The 20,014-nt window shown below is 41.8% G+C and overlaps 1 protein-coding gene across 1 annotated transcript in view; it reads left to right on the top strand.

Moving 5' to 3' along the window:
- fbn2 (fibrillin 2) overlaps positions 1–20,014 on the top strand; it is a 348,986-nt gene that overhangs the window by 247,756 nt on the left and 81,216 nt on the right. Inside the window, exons 35-41 of the mRNA XM_078214343.1 lie at positions 5,394–5,516; positions 7,575–7,697; positions 9,540–9,701; positions 12,521–12,589; positions 15,398–15,523; positions 15,746–15,871; positions 17,399–17,548. Coding sequence (XP_078070469.1) covers positions 5,394–5,516; positions 7,575–7,697; positions 9,540–9,701; positions 12,521–12,589; positions 15,398–15,523; positions 15,746–15,871; positions 17,399–17,548 — 879 coding nt within the window. The remainder of the gene's footprint in view (positions 1–5,393; positions 5,517–7,574; positions 7,698–9,539; positions 9,702–12,520; positions 12,590–15,397; positions 15,524–15,745; positions 15,872–17,398; positions 17,549–20,014) is intronic.

The following is a 20,014-nucleotide window of genomic DNA, read 5'->3' as shown; positions in this document are numbered from 1 at the left end:
AAATGTAGGTTATGACTATATCCGGAAGCAGAATGTAGAGAGTTGAATCCACAAGTGCAATTACGAAGGAGCCATTCTTTTTGCCAACAGGCAGCTTTGCTGAAAAAATGCCGGGCTTCTTCGGAGAAAGATATGAATCAACACTTCTTTACCATTTACAAGGACAGAAAAAAAAATTAAGAAATCTTACTTTGTAAATGTGTAACAGCGAAGTCAAATTGGAATTGAACATGTATCTCACTTGACCTCATTAAGATAGGTTTGTTTTGCACTGAAGTGCTCATTTTTAAAATCCAATTAATAAGTACAAATTTTTAAAATATGCTGCAAATAAAACAACACAATTGTGGTACACTAATCACTAATCACAAACAGTAAAGATGCTTTAAACTTTGAGAGATTGCAAAAATGAGCAACTTTATGAATGATATCTCAAAAATGGCAATGAGAATTATGTACGTGGTTTGAAATGGGGACAAAATTTTATCTGTTAAAACTAATGGAGTATACTAGTGTTCTTTTTGAAACAATGGGTGGGATTCTCATGGCGTCTTTCTCATGGCAGGAGGTGGCATGCCGATCTCAAGTGTGGGATCTTCTGGTCCCGCTGCTGTCAATGGGTTTTCTCATTGACTCTACTCATGCCACCGGAAAACCTGCGGCAGGGGTGCGCCGTTGGCAGGACCAGAAGATCCTACTAGCATGAACAGGCCAATGAGTCATTTGAGCTGGTGGAATCCATGTTGCCAATATATATCCACTGCAGTGTTGAAGGAGATTCTTCATCCTTCATTGTAGAGACAAGCCAGAGGTTTGCCACTTGGATTTGAGATTACCTCATTTTTACATCTGCCTGGGGATGGATAAATAGGTCATAACTCTTTTGTATACATTAAATTGAGGAATACAAATAGAAACTTTAGATTTCCTCTTTTATTTAACCTAAGCTATCAAAACTGCCCTGCCAACAAGTGAAAGCACTCCCCAGTTCGTGATAACTGAGCCAGAGAACATTCTGAGTCAGGTTCACTTTGGCCACCCTCCATTCAGCCAAACTCAGCCTGAGCCAGGCCAGATGCTTGAACTAAAAAAAAAAGTTTTTGAAGTCTGAACGTTTCGCATGTGTTCGATTGCGTTATTTATTTAAAAAATACTTGAGTCCTTTCCCTCATTGAAGCGCAGCTCTCGCTTCTGACTCTATAAGTCATGGATTCAAGCTGTACTCTTGAGTACATTAATTTCACTGACACTCAGCACACCCATTGAGTAAATGCTGGATTGCTTAAGGTGCCCATGTTTACTTCTTCCAGGCTGCACGTTCAGATAGGTGAAAAAATGAAACCTTCAGTGACATCCAATTAGTCTGATTGGATATCCCCAATGCAGGCAGGAGAATTTATATTTTTCCTCCCCAAGACTGCAGGGGCGTGAAGTGTATTTGAAATGTCGCACCTACTGTTTTACTGCCACTATCTGGTTTAGAGCAGACCAGGGATCAAAACTGGGAGTTTTGTGTTCTTTCTGAGCTCTGTATTCTATCTAACCCGAGCTGCTTAGTGGCACCCTAACTAATCTTCCACATTTACAGAAATGGCTGAAGTGCAATACCTTCTGGTAAAAAAAAATCAAGATCATGATCTCAGCACCTCGGGAAGGGCAAGAATTATCCTACAACTCTTTGAAATAGAATTCATATGTAGGCTAAGTTATATTAAAATACTAGAATTTATTTTCTTTTTATTGATTATTTTTATGAAATGTGAATGTCGCAGGCAAGTCCAGCATTTGTTACCCATCCCTCATTGTCTTTGAACTGAGTGGTTTGCTAGGCCATTTCACGGGGCAGTTTAGAGTCAACCACATTGCTGTGGCTCTGGAGTCACATGAAGGCCAGATCAGGTAAGGACGGCAGATTTCCTTTCCTAAAGGACATTAGTGAACCAGATGGGTTTTTAGCACAATTTCTGATAGTTTTGTGGCATCATTATTAAGTCTAGCTTTCAATTCCAGATTTTTATTAATCACATTTAAATTGCACGAGCTGCCAGGTGAGATATCAATCCATGTTCCTAGGTGTTAACCTTGGCTCTGGAGTACTAGCCCTGTGACATTACCTCTACACCACCATCTCCCCACTAATATCAGTAGGGGACCGGTTAGCTCAGTTGGCTCGATGGCTAGTGTATAGATCAGATAGATATCTGCCAACACAACAAGTTTCAACCCCCGTTCAGGCAGAAGTAGCCTCGGGCCTGCCTTCTCACCCTGCCCGTAGTAAACAATCATGGCACTTTGCTGTGGTTCGACAAATAATTGCCGATGACTTACCTTCAGCCGATAACTCAAGAAGAAGAACAGGGAGTTTAGTTAAACAGACACTATGCTATTTCCTGCTTCTGGTTAATGTTAAACTTTGAGAGAGTGACATGAAAAATACTGCTGAAATAACATTTTCCCTCATTCTTAACTTTATTCAATAGTCAGCTGGCTCCTGACACAGTGTAATAACATTTGAAACTTGGGGCAGAATTCTCCCATTTTGAGACTTAAGGATGGTGGCAGGAGGCTTCAAAGGTGCCTGTCCTGCCAAGCAAAATGGTGAACTCCCACACCAGATTCTGTGCTTGGAACCTCATTAAGTATGCACAGGCAAGTTCCGTTCCAACTACCCTGGCACGCTGGCAGCTGATACGTCCACCCTCTGTCAGCTGGTGGGTTTGAAGGCCCTGGCTCCATATTTAAATCGAAATCTAGCAGACTTGTATCACACTCTTCAGCCTGCCTGTCTTCACCAAGTCATGCAGGTTGTCAACAACCCAGAGGGAAAAGACAAGCGCCTCAAGAAGAAGTCTGATCCTCGATACAACCACTTACTCCCCAAGTGCATCACCTGCAAGAAGCCCATGTCCTACTTAGACCTCTACCTATCACCTAGAGTCTTCACCATCCCCTTCCAGTAAACAATGTAGTATCCCTTTGATTCCTTTATTTGTGAGCTTTTCATGCAGGTGTGTTGGGGTCCAGCTTCCCTTCCCTCGGTCTTCCCTCTGCCTTCCAGTATTCATCCTCTTCATCCACCTCCTTGCCCATCTGCCTGCCAGCATGCGTCCTTGCCCAATGCCCCACTCCTTGCACAGCCTTCCTTCCACATTGCCCCACCTTTGTCAAACCATGCCCTCCACGCCTTCACCCCAACCTCACCTCACACTCCACCCCCGGTCAAACTTCGGACCTTTGCTGCAGTGAGTCCCATGTCACAATAGACACTGGTATGTGGCACCAGGGGAGACCTGTGTACTCCCCAACCCCAGGCACAGTACTAAACTGAGGTTGTTACACAGGAGGGTCCATGGGTCCAGCAGCACAGTGCTGTTCATGGAGATGGGAGTCAGGAACCAGTCTGCTCCACAGCATACCAGGAGCAGTGTGGCACTGTGACAGAGAGCTTTGTTGCACTCACCTTGAAGTCTCTTGCCAACTGAGAGCCACCTTGTGCACAACACTCTTTTGCAATTGGGTTTGATGCTCCCGTGATTTCCCGCTGGCATAACACAAAATTGGAAGGCCTGACAGGACACTGGCAGGCAACTGTTTTAATGAGCATCATGAGATACAAATGGCGTTTGGGCCACCAGTCACCAGGATGACTGACCTGCCCTTTCCGAGAATTGCAACATAATTTTACGCCAGTAGGTTTCTGCCATTTTGGTTCCCGCCAGATTGTCCATGCCCATCCGCCACCAAAACAGCCACAGGCAAGTGTGTTTAGTTTTTGTTAAAATGATAAAATTGAAGCAACAGATGCAATACTTTATCCAGGGATTCTTCCATCCAAATGCCATTCTGTCTCTGAATTGGTGGTGTTCAATCAAGAAAACCACCAAGGAAATACAACTTGACTGTCATTATTTTTATTTCCTGTCACCTACTTACTGACACAAACCTTCCAGTTACCATGTGTAGCACTGGTGAAAATTTCCTCTGTTCAGTACTTCTAGTGAAATTGGAAGGCTTTCTTTTGGAACAAATTCTCTTTCAGGAGCAGAGGAAATTTTCATGAATGTATTCATAATGTTGCTACCATCAGTGGTAAAGAATTTTCTATCATATCAACGTAAACTATTTCGATTGTTTCTTCCATAGTCGTAAAATTTATCCCAACCCTTTTTCGTTTAACACTGTTAGTTTTAGACTAGTGTTGCCTTATCCTCTACATCCCATTACCCAAAATAAATATTTCATGATGTTCCTCAATGTAAGCATTTTAATTGATACCGAACGCTACATCTTCATATTGCTTTCTTAAACTAATAATTTTCAGCCTCTCCTCTCCAAAGGGGACCTCAGCTCAGAGATAATAATAACTGTGAATCATGAAATTTTCCCTCTGGTGTTATGGGGCAATCTTTGCCCTACCCACCAAGTAGGAAGCAGGCTATAGGGCAGGTAAAATCATCTGTGGGTTGTCCTTGTCTATTGTCTTCCCACAGGTTCTGATTTTAACCTCTTCTTGCAGGCAAGCGGACAGATCAAAAGTACAGATCAGGTTCCAGTGATGCAATTGGGTTTGGCCACTATTTTAGCCAGAGGACATGAAAGGCAATGTAGTTTTCCCACCCAACCAAACGAGTAGGTGCATGCAAATGGTTTACTTATGTTAATTGTTCTTTTGCGGTCAAGGGTTCTCCTCTGGACCCCACCAGTAAAATTTTCACTGCCCCTCCCAGTCATGTCCCTGAGTGCTGAGGTTTGTTATTTTGGTCCAGGTGCCAGCCTTTTGTTACCTGAAATTCCATTCCCAGCCAGCTGTCACTTGTAGCAGACTAACTGAGCATGGACTATGGACGAGATCTTTCAGACCTCTGCAGCGGGTTTTCCAGCGATAGAAGCCGCTCACCATTGGCTGCCAGCGGGATCTTCTGGTCCTGCCAAAGTCAATGGCCACTTGAGTTGCTCGCAGGCCGCAGCGCCAGGGAACCTGCCACTGTGGAGGAGGCTTGGGCGGGGAGGGGAGAGGATTGCGCCTTCAGCGGATGGGAGGGTCCAACCGACGGGAAGGGTCAGAAAATCTTGGCCCATGCAAATGAATTCTCAGAATTGAAATTCCCTACAGCTGTCACAGCCAAGGTCGAAAGAGTTTCCTGCATGCCTCATTTCCCAGGCAGATGAATGCAGCCCTAAATTAATATTGCATATGTATCTTTGTAATTACCATGTAGATTTGACATAATTAACATTCTCCAAACTAGCATTTGTTGTTCGAAGTAAAATTTTTATAGATTTTACCAGAGCACTTTAATGCAGGAAAATTTAATAATAGTGTGGAATTAATTTTCCCTATAAAATGTTTTTGTACTTCATCTTTAATTAAGCAATATCTCTGTCTCTTACAGATATTGACGAATGTTCATTTCAGAATATCTGTGTGTTTGGCACCTGCCAGAATTTGCCCGGTATGTTCCGATGTGTCTGTGATGATGGCTATGAACTTGACAGGAGTGGAGGCAACTGTACAGGTAAGAACACAAGAGCTACAGACTTTAGTTACTGAAGGGGACATGTCTTATTTATTTATCAAGACATTCCTGATTTCTCAGGATACCAAATTGACATAAAGGCCCAGAGATCATATTGTGCACTTTTGCAGATCAAACACTTACGCCATTTTTTAATGAAAAATATTCTTAGTGCTGAATGAGCGAGAAAACGGGAGAGTTTCAGACTTGTTTTTGGTGAGTTTAAAAAAGCAATCTTATGGCACTTAGTCAAAAAGAAGTGCTAGGATGCGATTCTCGCCAGTAGGGGGAAGGGTGGAGCCTAATCTCACCGGTGAAGCCGGCTGCTGAACTCTAGGGATGCCATTGTGTAGACACCCCGATCTCCCTCTCTATTGGCAGATCTCCTGTCACCCACCCAGTCCCTCACCACAGACATTGGGACCCACTGCCAACCACTCCCTGTGCTGGTCACTGCACATCCCCGGACACCGCACCCCCTCCACTGCCGATCGTCAGCAGTACAGGTTACCTCCCACTCCCCCGATTGCCATCTCAGACACCCGCACCCCTCCCTGATCGTTGCCCCGGACATTGCTTCCCACCCCAACTATCTCCTATTGCCGCCCCAGACATTGCCTCCATGCCCTCTGATAATCGTCCCAGCCATCGCAAACCCCCCCACCCAATCATCACACCAGACATCGCTGCCCTGGGTGCTCTATACCTAGTATGCCCTATGCCTTTAGAAGAATTAGTAACGATCTAATCAGGATGTTAAAAATAATAAAAGCACCCAAAAGGGTAGAAACAGAGAGAAATTATTTCCTTTGACCTGAAAAAAAGAACTAAGGAACACATTCTTAAAACGAAAATAGAGCTATGGCATTTAGGAGGGAAATCAGAAAGTAATCTTTCCACATAAAGGGTAATGGAATCTCTCATTTTTTTTCCCTCAAAAGGGATCAGTTAAAACTTTAGATGGAAATCAACTTAATTTTGTTGGGTAAGATTATCAAGGAATGTAGATGAAAGGCAGATAAATGAAGTTGACAGTCTAATTGAATAGCGGAACAAGGTTGGAGGTTTATGTCCTATTTCTGTTCCTATGTAATTTTTCCAGCTTGGCTCTCGAGGGAAACTCACACTGTGGTGATCATACAACACAAAAACCCTGACATAGAGATGGGTGCCATACATTAAATTTTCTAATCTTCATGAGTGATCCTAAAGAGTAAGAGCTAGCACGGTATTTTACATGGGTAAAGATAGCACTAAAACCAAACCTGATGCTGTCCTCGTCAGACATCTACACAAAGCACTTTCTAGCAAGGGTCATGGAAAGGCAATGACTGGGAAGGAATTCTGTCCCCTTTTCAGCTTCCTAACCCAGAGAGGCTGAGTTTATCAGAGCTCCTGCCCTAACTGAATTCAGCTAACAGCAACCTACTACTTTCCAATAAATTTGGTTTAGTTTTAATGACCTTGATCAGTTTCGTAAATAGAGAAGTCAGGCTGAGGGTTTATTCATCGTAATGTCACTGCAATCCTTTGATCAACTCTGCTTGTAAAGCAGAAGAATGTCCAAGCATTGCTGTGGCATCACAGACCGACAATCCAATTCCTTCAGCTGGGTTTATCAATTTTGAGGTTTGAATTTGAAAAAGCACAAAATTATTTTAATTGAAAAAAGGACAAATGATTGTTGCTATTCCATACTTACAAATCTGCTAATGAAAACGCAGAATTCTTGGTTTCTAAGACCTCGAATTTAGTCGCAAATTTTTAATCGTAAATTATATAGACATTCATCTGCTATTTTTTCTGAAAGGAAAATTTCATCCCCTTTGTGAAATCTACGGACATGAGAATCTTTTCTCAGCAGTTCTGAAATCAAGCTGTAATGGAGCTATAATAGTTCAGATGTGAATTAGTCTTTATTCAAACTTTGTGACAATTAAATCTTTGAAGATTGCCTTCAGGGGATTTGACTGTATTATTGCCCACTTACCTCCAGTAATTACTTTACTGAAACAGGAAATGTTTTGCCTCATAAAACATTCTGTTTTTAACTTGCAGATATCAATGAATGTGCTGATCCGGTCAACTGCATCAATGGTTTGTGTGTCAATACACCGGGTGACTACCTGTGCAACTGTCCTGCTGATTTTGAGCTTAATCCAACAGGAATTGGTTGTGTTGGTGAGTCCTTATTTTGCACAGCTATGTATGAAAGCTTGGGGGCTTATTATTGTCGATGTCTAATGTTTCCTGTGTATGGGAATCCTGTGTAATTTACTGTAAATAACTTCCTGAAAGATTTCCAGAAATAATCTCATAAATATCCTTCTGTGAGAGTCATTCAGGACTGTGACATTCAACTATCCCTAAATAAAGAGCAAAAAAGTTTTCCTAATAAAAAAACTAGGATTGTTTAAAGATAAATCTGCTCTATTTGATACATTTCTAAATCCTAAATATAACAGAGCAAGATACAATCATGACAGTCTCTCAGTTACTCTAGCTATCCCATTATATCTATTGAACTGTTGGTTGGAAACAGCCCGGAAAAAGGTTTTTTAAGCCAAAACCCAAAATTCAATGACCTCATGAATGATAAGTTTCATCCATAATTCCCTGATGTCACTGGGACAGCACTTTACAGGTGAGGGAATTCCTCTGAGCTGTTACTGCTCCTCCAGTTTTGCTTCACCGGAAGTGCAGTGGGAACCCAATGGGATTGCATAATCGAGGTTTCCGCTATGCCTTTGTCAAAGTAATCTCAACACAACAGGAAGAGCTGCAAGGAATTTCCTGGGCATGATAGCTACTGGACAAGTGAATTATTTTCCGATATTTCTTCCTCAATGGTTCTCCCTTTTCTCTGGAAAGAAATCTCTCCATTACATTATAGTTCATCTGCACCAATACCCTTCCAGTACCTTGTCCAAATGGCTATGCTTAGTGTTTGACTCTTAACAGTAATTGTAAATAACTCATTTAACTGTAGGAGCATTATAGCAGGGTCATATCCTGTCCCCATGATTGTGCATAAGGGTGTTCTTTTCAATGCATATACAGAAATCAGAAACGCTGGTCAATTTTCTCTTGCCCTGACCTTGGAGAACTGAGGTCAATTGTAATCACCCTTCTTGCCACTATAACTGAGATCAGGTAAATCAGCACAGATTAGGGGATTAAAACTAGACTCTTCTAGTCTGTGTGACTCAGGGCACACTACTTTTACCAAATGGGTTAGAGAATAAGTCCAACCTGCAGTAAATGGTGCAACAAAAGGACGTTGATAACATTAGTCATTAATAACTGTACGGTAAATTGTAACATTTAGAATTACAGAGTATCCCTTACAAATGTATACCCATTTGATATAAAATTCCAATGCATTTTCTTACTAGAAGCAGTAACTAACAGCAGTGCCATGATTTTGCTGATATGCAAACAATTGCTCTTCCCACTGTGTGAACAACTGCACTAATAGTGATTGTTGCAGTATGATGCAGTTAACATCTTTTCTGAAATGTGACTTCTATATTTTAGACATTTTATAGTCTGCACGAGAGAAATAAATACAATTTTTCAAATTGCTCACATTCAAAAATTGCATTATTACAAATAGTCAGTTTTGTTGGGTCAGTGTTTATTAATTGTGGCTCTTTGCAACTAATTAATGTTATATTTTTTAAAATATAATTGGTTACTTGGAGAAACTGAATGCATTTAGCTCTGAATGTTCAGAACATTAGATTTAACTCCATTGGAAAAAAAACAGGGATTGATGCAGAAGTTTCACAGTGCTTTCATTTTTAAAATGATTAATTTTAATACCCTGAATCTTGTGAACAAAATGAGTGAGATGTACGGACCTCTTTGACTGGTTCCCCAACCTCTATTACCCATGCCAAGAGCGTCACGTGGCAAAATTTACCATTTAAAGTACATTTGAACAAAAATCAGAAATATGTAGACTATTTTACATGATGTGAATATTTTTCTTAATGTTTTTCTTTTGTGCGTTTGCCATAGATACTCGTGTTGGGAACTGCTTCTTGGAATATGGCCAACGAGGTGATGGAGGCTTGTCCTGCAGTGTCGACATTGGGGTTGGTGTCACTCGTGCCTCTTGTTGTTGCTCTCTGGGAAGTGCCTGGGGTAACCCTTGTGAAATCTGTCCTGATGTCAATACAAGTATGTATACTCTTTTAAAATTGCATTTTTGTAGATAAACATATAGAAATTAAGCATGGGTCGCTCGGAGATGGAGTAAGGAAAATCATAATGGGGAATAAGAAAATAGCAGCAAAATTAAACAAATAATTTGTATCCGTCTTTGCATTAAAAGACATAAAGAACATTACAGAAGCCCTATTTAATATTTTGAGAAGGTAAGAGGGAGTAGATGATGGTAATGCAGATGTGATTTATTTGGATTTCCAAAAGGCCTTTGATAAGGTGCCCCATAACAAATGAATGAATATGGTCAGAAAAAGCAGTGGCAGAATGGATTGCTAGCTGACTTCAAGAGTTCATGAAAATTATGAAAGGTTTTGACAGAATGGACACAGAGAGATGTTTCCTTTTGTGGAGAAGAACGAAACTAGAGACTATCAATCTAAGATAGTCACCAAGAAATACAATGGGAAATTCAGAAGAAATTTCTTCATCCAATGAGTGGTAAGAATGTGGAACTCACTATCACAGCTAGTTGCTGAAGCAACTAGAATAGATGCCTTTAGGGGAAAGTTTGATTTGAGGGAGAATGGTTAGGATGGTAGATTTAGATGAGAAAAGATATGAGGAAGCTGGAGCAGAGCATATACAGCACCATGGACTGGTTGGGCCAAATGGCCTGTTTCTGTATCATATGTCCAATATACTCTGATGTCAATTCTGGGAAACCAAGGGCCTGATGAGAGTGAGCAACTTAAAGTAAATAGTATTATTAAAAGGACTGGAGAAATGAATGGGATGAAGAGCTGACAAATCCTCTAGGGTGGGGCACCTACATCCGAGGTTTCAAGATAGGTGGCTGGATGACTTTTGGATGCATTGATCTTGATATTCCAGAATTCCCTAGAATCTGCAATGGCCCCCAGTGATTTGAATGTAGCAAAGAAAATCCTACTGTTCAAGAAAGGAGGAAAAGTGAAAATATTGTGACAGGCCAGAAACCCTGACATTATGACTTGGAAACATGTTAAAATTTATTATAAGGAATATGGTAACAGGGTGCTTAAGATACCACAACATGACTAGGTTGAGTGAACATGGTCTTAGGAAGGGCAAATAGTGTGTAAGGACTTTTTTTTTAAGGGTGTATCTATCGAGATAGGTAAAAGAAAATTAGTGAATGGAGTATATTTGGGTTTTCAGAAGGCATGTGATAAGGTGCCACGTAAGATATTGTTACACAAGACTGAGGTTCATGGGATTTTGGGTAATGTATTAACATCTACTGAGCTTTGGTTAATGGATAAAAAACAGCACATAGGAATAAACGTGTTACATTCCAACTGACAAAGTGTAACTAATGGAATGATACATGAATCAAAGCTTGGATCTCAGCTATTAACAATCTATATCAGTGACTTAGATGAGAGGACCAAATGTAAGATATCTAAATTTGCTATCAAAACAATGTTAGGTGGGACGGACTGGGAGGCAGTGGGTGGCCATAAAATGGGAAGAGAAGGCAAGGATTTGAGTGTCTGTTGTTTTGCCAGTGCCATGGAATTTTACCAGTGACCAGGAAGGAGAAGGAATGTCCACCTGTTTTCAAGTGACCAATTAAAGCCTCTTTCCACCACAGTGACTTTTCACAAAAGGTGGATGAGCAGATTAACAAACATTAAGGGCATGTTGGTCATCTCCTTGTTCACCATTCTATTAAGGATGACGGGTATGCCCTTAATGTTGCTTCCCAATCTGCTCAGCCAGATTCACTAGGCATTTGGCAGAGAGCTCAGACACCTTTTGTGAAAAGTCACTGTGATGGAAAGAGGCTTTAATTGGTCACTTGAAAACAGGTGGACATTCCTTCTCCTTCCTGGTCACTGGTAAAATTCCATGGCACTGGCAAAACAGCAGACACTCAAATCCTTGCCTTCTCTTCCCATTTTATGGCCACCCATTTTATGGTCCTCTCATCTAAGTCATTGATATAAATTGTTAATAGCCAAGATTCAAGCTCTGATTCATGTGTCATTCCATTAGTTACACATTGTCAGTTGGAATGTAACACATTTATTCCTATGTTTTGTTTTTAATCCATTAACCAAAGCTCAGTCCATGTTAATACATTACCCAAACTCCCATGAACCTCAACCTTGTGTAACACTATCTTCACATGCCTTCTGAAATTGTGAAGATAGTGTCAGAAGACATGCTTCTGGCACATGCTCAGGACTCCCATTTGAACTTGCAATGTTGGTGGAGTGTTTTGCTTCATCTACCGATGGTCAGAGAGAAATAAATATATGAATTGGAAATAACATTACTTGATTAAACACATCTTTAAACTGGTTACCAAAAGTCTGAATTAATTCAAAGTTAAACTCCAGCATGGAGTAAAGTTAAAATTAGCCATGCAACAAACTGTGTGGTCAAAGTTTCACATTCTAATCAGATACCAAAACGCTGGAAAAGTACTGCCTCACTACTGAACAATTGATTCAGTCTGACAGTGTGGAGTTGGAAACAAATTGTGCTGTATTACTAATGAGCATATGAACATGTGTTTGAAATTTTGTCTGCTACCTAATAAAGATATAAACCCATTGAACACTATTGTTGAAAAAAAATTCAGAAATTTTTGTATGAGGTTAATTTGTTGCTATCACAGAATGATTTTGAGCCTTTTAAATCCAATTTTGGATTTGTGAAAATTAAGCTTTGATCTATTGTGCTCTTAAACACTCCACTGGAATTACATTAAACTATTGATACAGAAAATTATAGTTCACATCCATTTACTCAACTTTGAATGTTTGTGCTATTTATTTTCACAGCTGAATACAAGACACTCTGCCCAGGAGGTGAAGGATTTAGGCCCAACCCCATCACTGTCATCTTAGAAGGTAAGTACGTGGATATTTGTAGTTTTTCAGAAATGTTCCACCTAAAGTACTTGGGCTCATAAATCTCCTGGGAGTGGACTGTGCACCTCCAAGTGTCAAAGTGCACTTGCCCAGGAACTCCACTGCTGATCTTATTAAAGTTTGCAGGGAGATAGTCCCTTCTTTTGCATAAAGTAGTAAGTACTACACACTCATGTTTGTTCCTCTTGTTTCATTTAAATGATTTTTAAATAGTAAGGCTTCTTAACTTTAAAGTGCCAAGGCCACGATTCCAGCCAAGACTCCAAGTGGAGCCCAGTTCTGCCTTTCAGCTGGTCAGTATGCCCACCTATAGCCTTGTGGATGCATCTCACATTAGTGTCAGATGTACAGCAACTGCAGAGGTTACTGTTCGCTAAATGTGCAGTTTGTTTATGACCACATCAGTATACTGATGAATAGCCTCTAATATGGCATTATTTCATTCTGCAGTAGTCCACTGTTCCCTCTGTTTTTCAGGGTGACTTCTGGGTAGCAGGGGTTACCCTTTACAAATACAAATGAAATACTGCAGATGCAGGAAATCTGAAACATATAAGACCTGAGGGGTTAGCAGGGCAGATGCTGGTAGGATGTTTCCTCTCATGGAAAATCTAGAACTTGGGGGCACAGTTTCAAGATAAGCGGTCTCCAATTTGACAGGGATGAAGAGAAATTTCTTCTTGCAGAGTTTAGTTAATATTTGGAATGTGCTCTACAGCGAACAGTGGAGGTTGGATCATTGAATATATTCAAGGCTGTGTGAGATGGATTTTTGATCAACAAGGGAATTGCAGATTATGCGGTGCAGGCAGGCAGGCAGGAAAGGCCACAATCAGATCAGCCACAATCTTATTGAATGTTAGAGCAGGTTTGAGGGGCCAAATGGCCTCTTCCTCCTATTTCATATGTTCTGATAACCAGCAATATGTAGCCAGCATGCATACAGTGAGAGCCATGCTGTCACAGGAAATCCCAAACTGCAGACCTCTGGGGTGTTGAAAAACAGTTCCATTGTCTGGACCACTCGGGAGGAAGCCTGCACCATTCACTAGTGTATGTGCCCCAATTCATAGTGGTCTGCAGTCTCCTCCACAATCTGACCATTAGGAGGTAACAGCCACTGCCACCAGGGACAAGGTGACAAGCTCAAGAGGGGAGGAGGAAGAATTGAGGAGGGAACCGGTACATTCCTGTTTTGGCTACACTCGATCACCTCATTTGACTTTGGTTCCCTTGAACACAACCCCAATTCTGAGACATCGGCCATCAGATACTGCATGATGGTAGGGTTTGCAATAATCTCATGGTGTTAGCCACTAACTCCAGCTCTGGAAAGGATAGACTCAAATATGTGATTGAAGCCAAACTCCTCCATACTCTTTGACAGTTACAGCAGGCTTTCTGGTAGATCTGCTAGTGTACCAAGCATTTCTGTGTACATGCCCATCAGCCTTCTTCTCACCCCACTGGAGTACATATGAACTAGGAGTAAGCCACTTGGCCCTTTGCCTGCCCTGCCATTCAATAAGTTACCCTGACACTAAGGGGCAATTTTAGCATGACCAATCAAACTAATCCACACATCTTTGGCATGTGGGAGGAAACCGGAGCACCCGGAGGAAACCCACACAGTCACGGGAGAATGTTCAAACTCCACACAGACAGTGACCCGAGGCTGGAATTGAATCCGGGTACCTGGAGCTGTGAGGCAGCAGTGCTAACCACTGTGCCACCGCACCGCCCCATTAATGAAAATGGATAAGATCTCACCCCAAATACATTGACAGATGGCAGCATCACAACAAAATGCCGCCTGCCCAATCGAATCAAGCACATGAAAGTTTGCCCTACACAATCCTTTTTTTAACCTGTGGATTCGCTTTAATGCTTTCAGATTCTAACAGCTCAATGATCTGAGTTGGAGTGGTGACCATGGGGCAATTTTCCAATCTAACTGTGCCTGGCACAGATCGGACTGGTCCCAGGAAATAGTGTGCAGGCCTAAAAATCAGTTCTGCACCCAGTGCCAAACGGTTTGCAATCAGCCCGGTCCCTTTCTACCAGTGCAACTGGATCATGCCCAGAAGGGACACGAGGTGGATTAACATGAATCTGACTTGATTTCAGTCTCATTAGCAAGTTCGGCATGCGATCATCCCACCTGTCGAAATGTTCCCACCTGTCGAAATGTTCCCACCTCTCTGGCAGGAGGTCACACTGGGGCCAAATACTATTGGTTTCCACTAGTGGACACAAGGCACGATGACCATGCTGGGGGGAAATCGGAGGCTATACCGGGAGGTGGGGGCCTGAGTGGAGGCTATGATGGGGGACTATGCAGGGGGTGTTGGGCGGGATGGATCATGAAGTGGGTATGAATGAGTGGGGGGGGATGTCAGGGGTTATGATACAGGTGCATGTTGGAGGGCCCCGACACTGGCGAGCCCACTCGGGGAGAAGGTAGGAATATGCCACTGATGAAAGGGAGGTATTCCGATATCTGTGGGGGGGAGGGAGTCACGGGATCTCCTCGTGCACTGTGAGATCAGGAGGCCTTGCGAAACGACGCCCAAGCGTGTTTAGGCCATGCCTCCCTTAGTACCAGCACACAACTCACCACTCTCCAAAAAAGTGACCGAGTCTGGGACAATTGCGCCTAATGGACCGGTAGCGAGTGCTCCGGTATTCTCACCATTATGATACTTAGGTTTTTTGAGGGGGAAATTCCACCCAATGTTTTAGTGATTTGCTTTGTCAATGTTTCTCTGTCTACATTTTGCTTCTCAGATATTGATGAATGCCAGGAGCTGCCCGGCCTATGTCAAGGTGGAAACTGTGTAAACACTTTTGGTAGCTTTCAGTGTGAATGCCCTGCTGGCTACTACTTAAATGATGACACCCGAATCTGTGAAGGTGAGTTACAGGCATATTTGGAAAGGAGCTATAAATACCTGGAGCATTTCAATTAAAAGTATTTTTTAAATGCACAAAGGCAGTTGATTTAAAAGGCTGGGAGTGTGTTGGGGGGGGGAGGGGGGTGGCGAATGAGCGAACATGGTAGCAGTGGAACAACTGTTGGCATCAAAAATGGCATCATATTCTGATAAAGGAATAATCCACTATGTGTCTTCACAGATATTGATGAATGTGTCACCTACCCTGGTATTTGTGGACCTGGGACATGCTACAACACCTTGGGTAACTACACTTGCGTCTGCCCTCCAGAGTACATGCAGATCAACGGTGGGAACAACTGTATGGGTGAGTAGTGCTGATTATTGATCCGCGAAATTACTGAATTTGCAGCACAAGTTCTATGAGACAACTTCTGAAAAGCAAACTTTCGTTTGTCATTTTCTCAAGAAAAATCTGCAGAATACAGTGCAAAACCAAAACACACGTTATTAATGCATTGGAATGAGGGTTTGCTGTGGTAGTTGTCAAGGCAATAATCAGTGATCCTGCTTGACTTTTAAGGTTCATAGCCTTTAAACTCAAGTACTTCCAAATGTGAAGTAACGTCTCGATTTCAATGATGTCGGTGCCAGTTATCTGAAGCTGGCTGAATGTCATCTCAGGAAGCAATGTCAGAATGTACAGTTCTTCTGTAAATTAGCATTTTTGAATCTTTCCTAAAGTATTTTTAATGTTTATAATATCTTGATTGCAGCTGAATTCCACTTCAGGGTCAAGAGTATTCAAAGATTAAATATGGAAAGTAGGAAATATGAGCTAACTTATCAACAAACCTTCTTAGCCAGATGTACATAGTTAATATTTTAGTTACTTTTACATTTCTACATAGTTTTATTTACATTTATATGGGAGTGATTTAATAGAATGAGTTTGCTTTTCAAATTATATGAGAAATAAAAATTCTGAAGCATTTTACTTAGAATATTGTATAAATTCAAGACACCATACTCGTTAATAGGAACAAGTGATGCATCTCTATTCTCATGAAGGGGAGCCAGTGAGTATGGATGAAATTCTGCTCCAGCATGTTTAGACAAATATTAAGATTAATTACAACCTTCATCACTTACACCATACACATGCAACAGGCAGACACCTTTATTGGACAAATAGTGACAACCATTTTCATTACAAAGACGTAACTTATGACATATTAAGTGTGCCAACGATTTTGGCCAGTGTGGTAGGTTCTTCAACGAAGTCTGCTCTTCATTAATCCTCTCCATTTCTGAAATCACTCATTTGTCTTAGTAATTGGATTCACAACCGCATCAAAATGGAGCCATGGAAAGGGAGAGGGGAAGAGTGAAACACTTGACCAGAACTTGTTGTGAATTCCTAGGCTGCTGCTTAATCCTTAGCAGCTGAATATTCTTTGATTTCAGCCTGTCTAGAAGATGTGGGCGAGCTCTGGTATGTTAGAGTAACAAAATGAAGAGGCTTAAAACTGAAATCAAAATGAGGATATTTAACTTGTGGCTTATCCAAACACTCCTATACTGGACAAATTGTGTTAGCACCCACTGTAAGTGATGGGGGAACTGTTTCACTTCCCCTCTAATCAGAGCTCTCAAAGACCCTTGAGCTTCTCTTGGAATTTCCAGATATATTAATGTCTAATAGAATGTTGGCAGTGCATGATTGAGTGTCTGGCCAGAAAGAGCAAATGAGCTGGTATGTTTTAATGTAAAGTCCAATCTAAATGTTCTACCATCAACAGGCAGCCAACAAATATAAGATCAGAAATATTTCAGCAGACATTTAAACATAATGCCAGATTTTGGTTTTCATACCATATTTTATTTGTTCCAGACATGAGAAAGAGCTTGTGCTATCGGCACTACAACGAGACCTGTGAGAATGAGCTCTCCTTCAACTTAACCAAAAAAATGTGCTGTTGTTCGTACAATGTCGGTAAAGGCTGGAATAAACCTTGTGAACCTTGCCCAACGCCTGCTACATGTGAGTCAGTAACTACATTTCCCATCAGGTTTCCACACTTCATGTGACTTAATTAATGAAAGCAGAACATTTGGTTAAAAAAAAAATTTTTTCCCGCTCAAGCACATTTTAGGTAAAAGTTTAAAAATAGCTTATATAATGTTTATAGCATTTGGAAAACTAAGAGAAGGAAAAGGTGCCAGGCTAGATTTTAATTTCCCTTGCATTGGGTAGCAGTGGGTTCAGCACTGTGTAGTGACTGAAAACAATCCTACTGATGAATGCGAGTTTCCTCCTTTAGAAATACATCAGATGTTGAAATACGGAACTAATTACAGGGCTGCTTTACTCATTATGCTATTTATTTTAGCCTCATGTCTGTTGATGGAATGAGCTGTCTGGGTGCTCCCCCCAAAGCTAAATGCAATGTCTTGCTGAGAATGACAATTCATTTCTTATATATAGATAGGCAGTTGAGGAATTAATTATCTGTCTCTTGTTCTTGCACTCGCTCACAAAAGCAACAGGCATTGAAGGCTACAACTACTGGGATGATGGTGTTGAAACAAAATGCAAAGTTGGCATGCTTAACTTGAGTTGATACATGATAAAAACATTGTTGGTAGGTCAAATCATCAGTATTTTGTAGGCAGTAGAGTCTATGGTTATCATTTTCCATAGTGAGACTTAGGAAGTAGCTATTTTTGGGGAAAAAACAGGTAAGGTTGACTTTGGGCTCATTCGTTAAGCAGTACAGAGGATATCAATTCAGGGAATCAGGAGAGCTACAAATGAAAGGTGCTCATGCGAGATTAATACTGATAAGTGGCACTAACCAATCACCTTGTGTTAATCCCTTGGTCACAGCTTTGAAATTCCCCAAAGCAAGAGGAAGTCAGGAGCTACTGGGAGACTGGACAGGCCTCACATTTTGGACATAAACATTCCACTGGCAAGTTCACACATCAGCCCCATCCTACCACCCCCACCCCCCAAATTATCTCAGTCCCAGACTAAACACGGACTAAACAAGGGCGGCACGGTAGCACAGTGGTTAGCACTGCTGCTTCACAGCTCCAGGGACCTGGTTTCGATTCCCGGCTTGGGTCACTGTCTGTGTGGAGTTTGCACATTCTCCTCGTGTCTGCGTGGGTTTCCTCCGGGTGCTCCGGTTTCCTCCCACAGTCCAAAGATGTGTGGGTTAGGTTGATTGGCCATGCTAAAAATTGCCCTTAGTGTCCTGAGATGCATAGGTTGGAGGGATTAGTGGGTAGATATGGGGGCAGGGCCTGGGTGGGATTGTGGTCGGTGCAGACTCGATGGGCCAAATGGCCTCTTTCTGTACTGTAGGGTTTCTATGATTTCTATGATTATAATGTCAAAAAGATAAGCTTCCTCACCTAAAGGGGAGGGGGAAGGGTAACCTTGAAATGCACCCTGCTCTGGGCAGGATTTCAGGGACCAATATTTGCCCACACGAGTACCAAACCCTTGAAGCCACACTTGTTAGTTATTGTGGGAAAATCTTTTGGAGGCTAATGCTGACTCATTACTTTTTCTCATGTACGCTGTAGAGTTAATACCATCAGGAAAGTGAATGCTGCATTGATTGCTATCTGCATAATTCTATGTAAGCAGGTCAGAAGGAGGAGAAGATGACAATGGCAGTGCCATGCTCGCCCTCATGAGCAAGGATGAGGCTTCAGAAATGTCATGCAAAAGAGCCTTGCAAGACCCAGGGTGTACAGGACACATATGTCTTTCCTGCACATGAGCCAAATACAGTGTTGCCAATGACGCCACCTATCCAAGGATCTAGTATACTCACATATGTCACATTCTCCTGGATTTGACACCACAGGGGCTGGGAGGATATTCACTGTCAGAAGCTCTGAAAGTCACCGCTGCCCTGAACATCTATGCCGGTGACTCTTTCCAAGACTTAATTGGGGACCCCTGTGGGATCTCGCAAGCTTCCATGCAAAAGTGTATCCAGGAGGTTACATGCACTATTTTGCCAAGGTCCACAATTACATGCACTTTGTGAGCGATCAACTAAGCCAGGAGACCAGAGTACTGGGCTTTCCAGCAATTTACAGGTTCCCACAAATGCAGGTGCCATTGACTGCATGCATGTGGTTATAAGATCTCCCTGGCAGAAGGCACTGCAATACATCAGTAGGAAAGGCTTCCACTTAATGAATGTGCACAACAAACAAATCCTGCAGGTTTGCGCAAGGTATCCCAGAAAAGTACACGATTCCTACACCTGAGGTAGATCACAGGCATTGGGCATCTTCGAGAGACAACACAGTATCTGGGTGAGAGTCCATCCTGAGGCCACAACCTGCATCTGAGCGAAGGTACATTGATGCTCATGCCATTATCTGAATATTGGTGGAGGATACCAAAGGCATTTAAAAAATGTGTTACTAATGCCAGGACAAATCAGACAGGTCACGATAGTGCATTCTCCAGAGAATCTCA

Source organism: Mustelus asterias, chromosome 6 (genome assembly GCF_964213995.1).
Source record: "Mustelus asterias chromosome 6, sMusAst1.hap1.1, whole genome shotgun sequence".
NCBI classification, from domain to species: Eukaryota; Metazoa; Chordata; class Chondrichthyes; order Carcharhiniformes; family Triakidae; genus Mustelus; species Mustelus asterias.
This window is presented reverse-complemented; position numbering and strand designations above follow the sequence as displayed.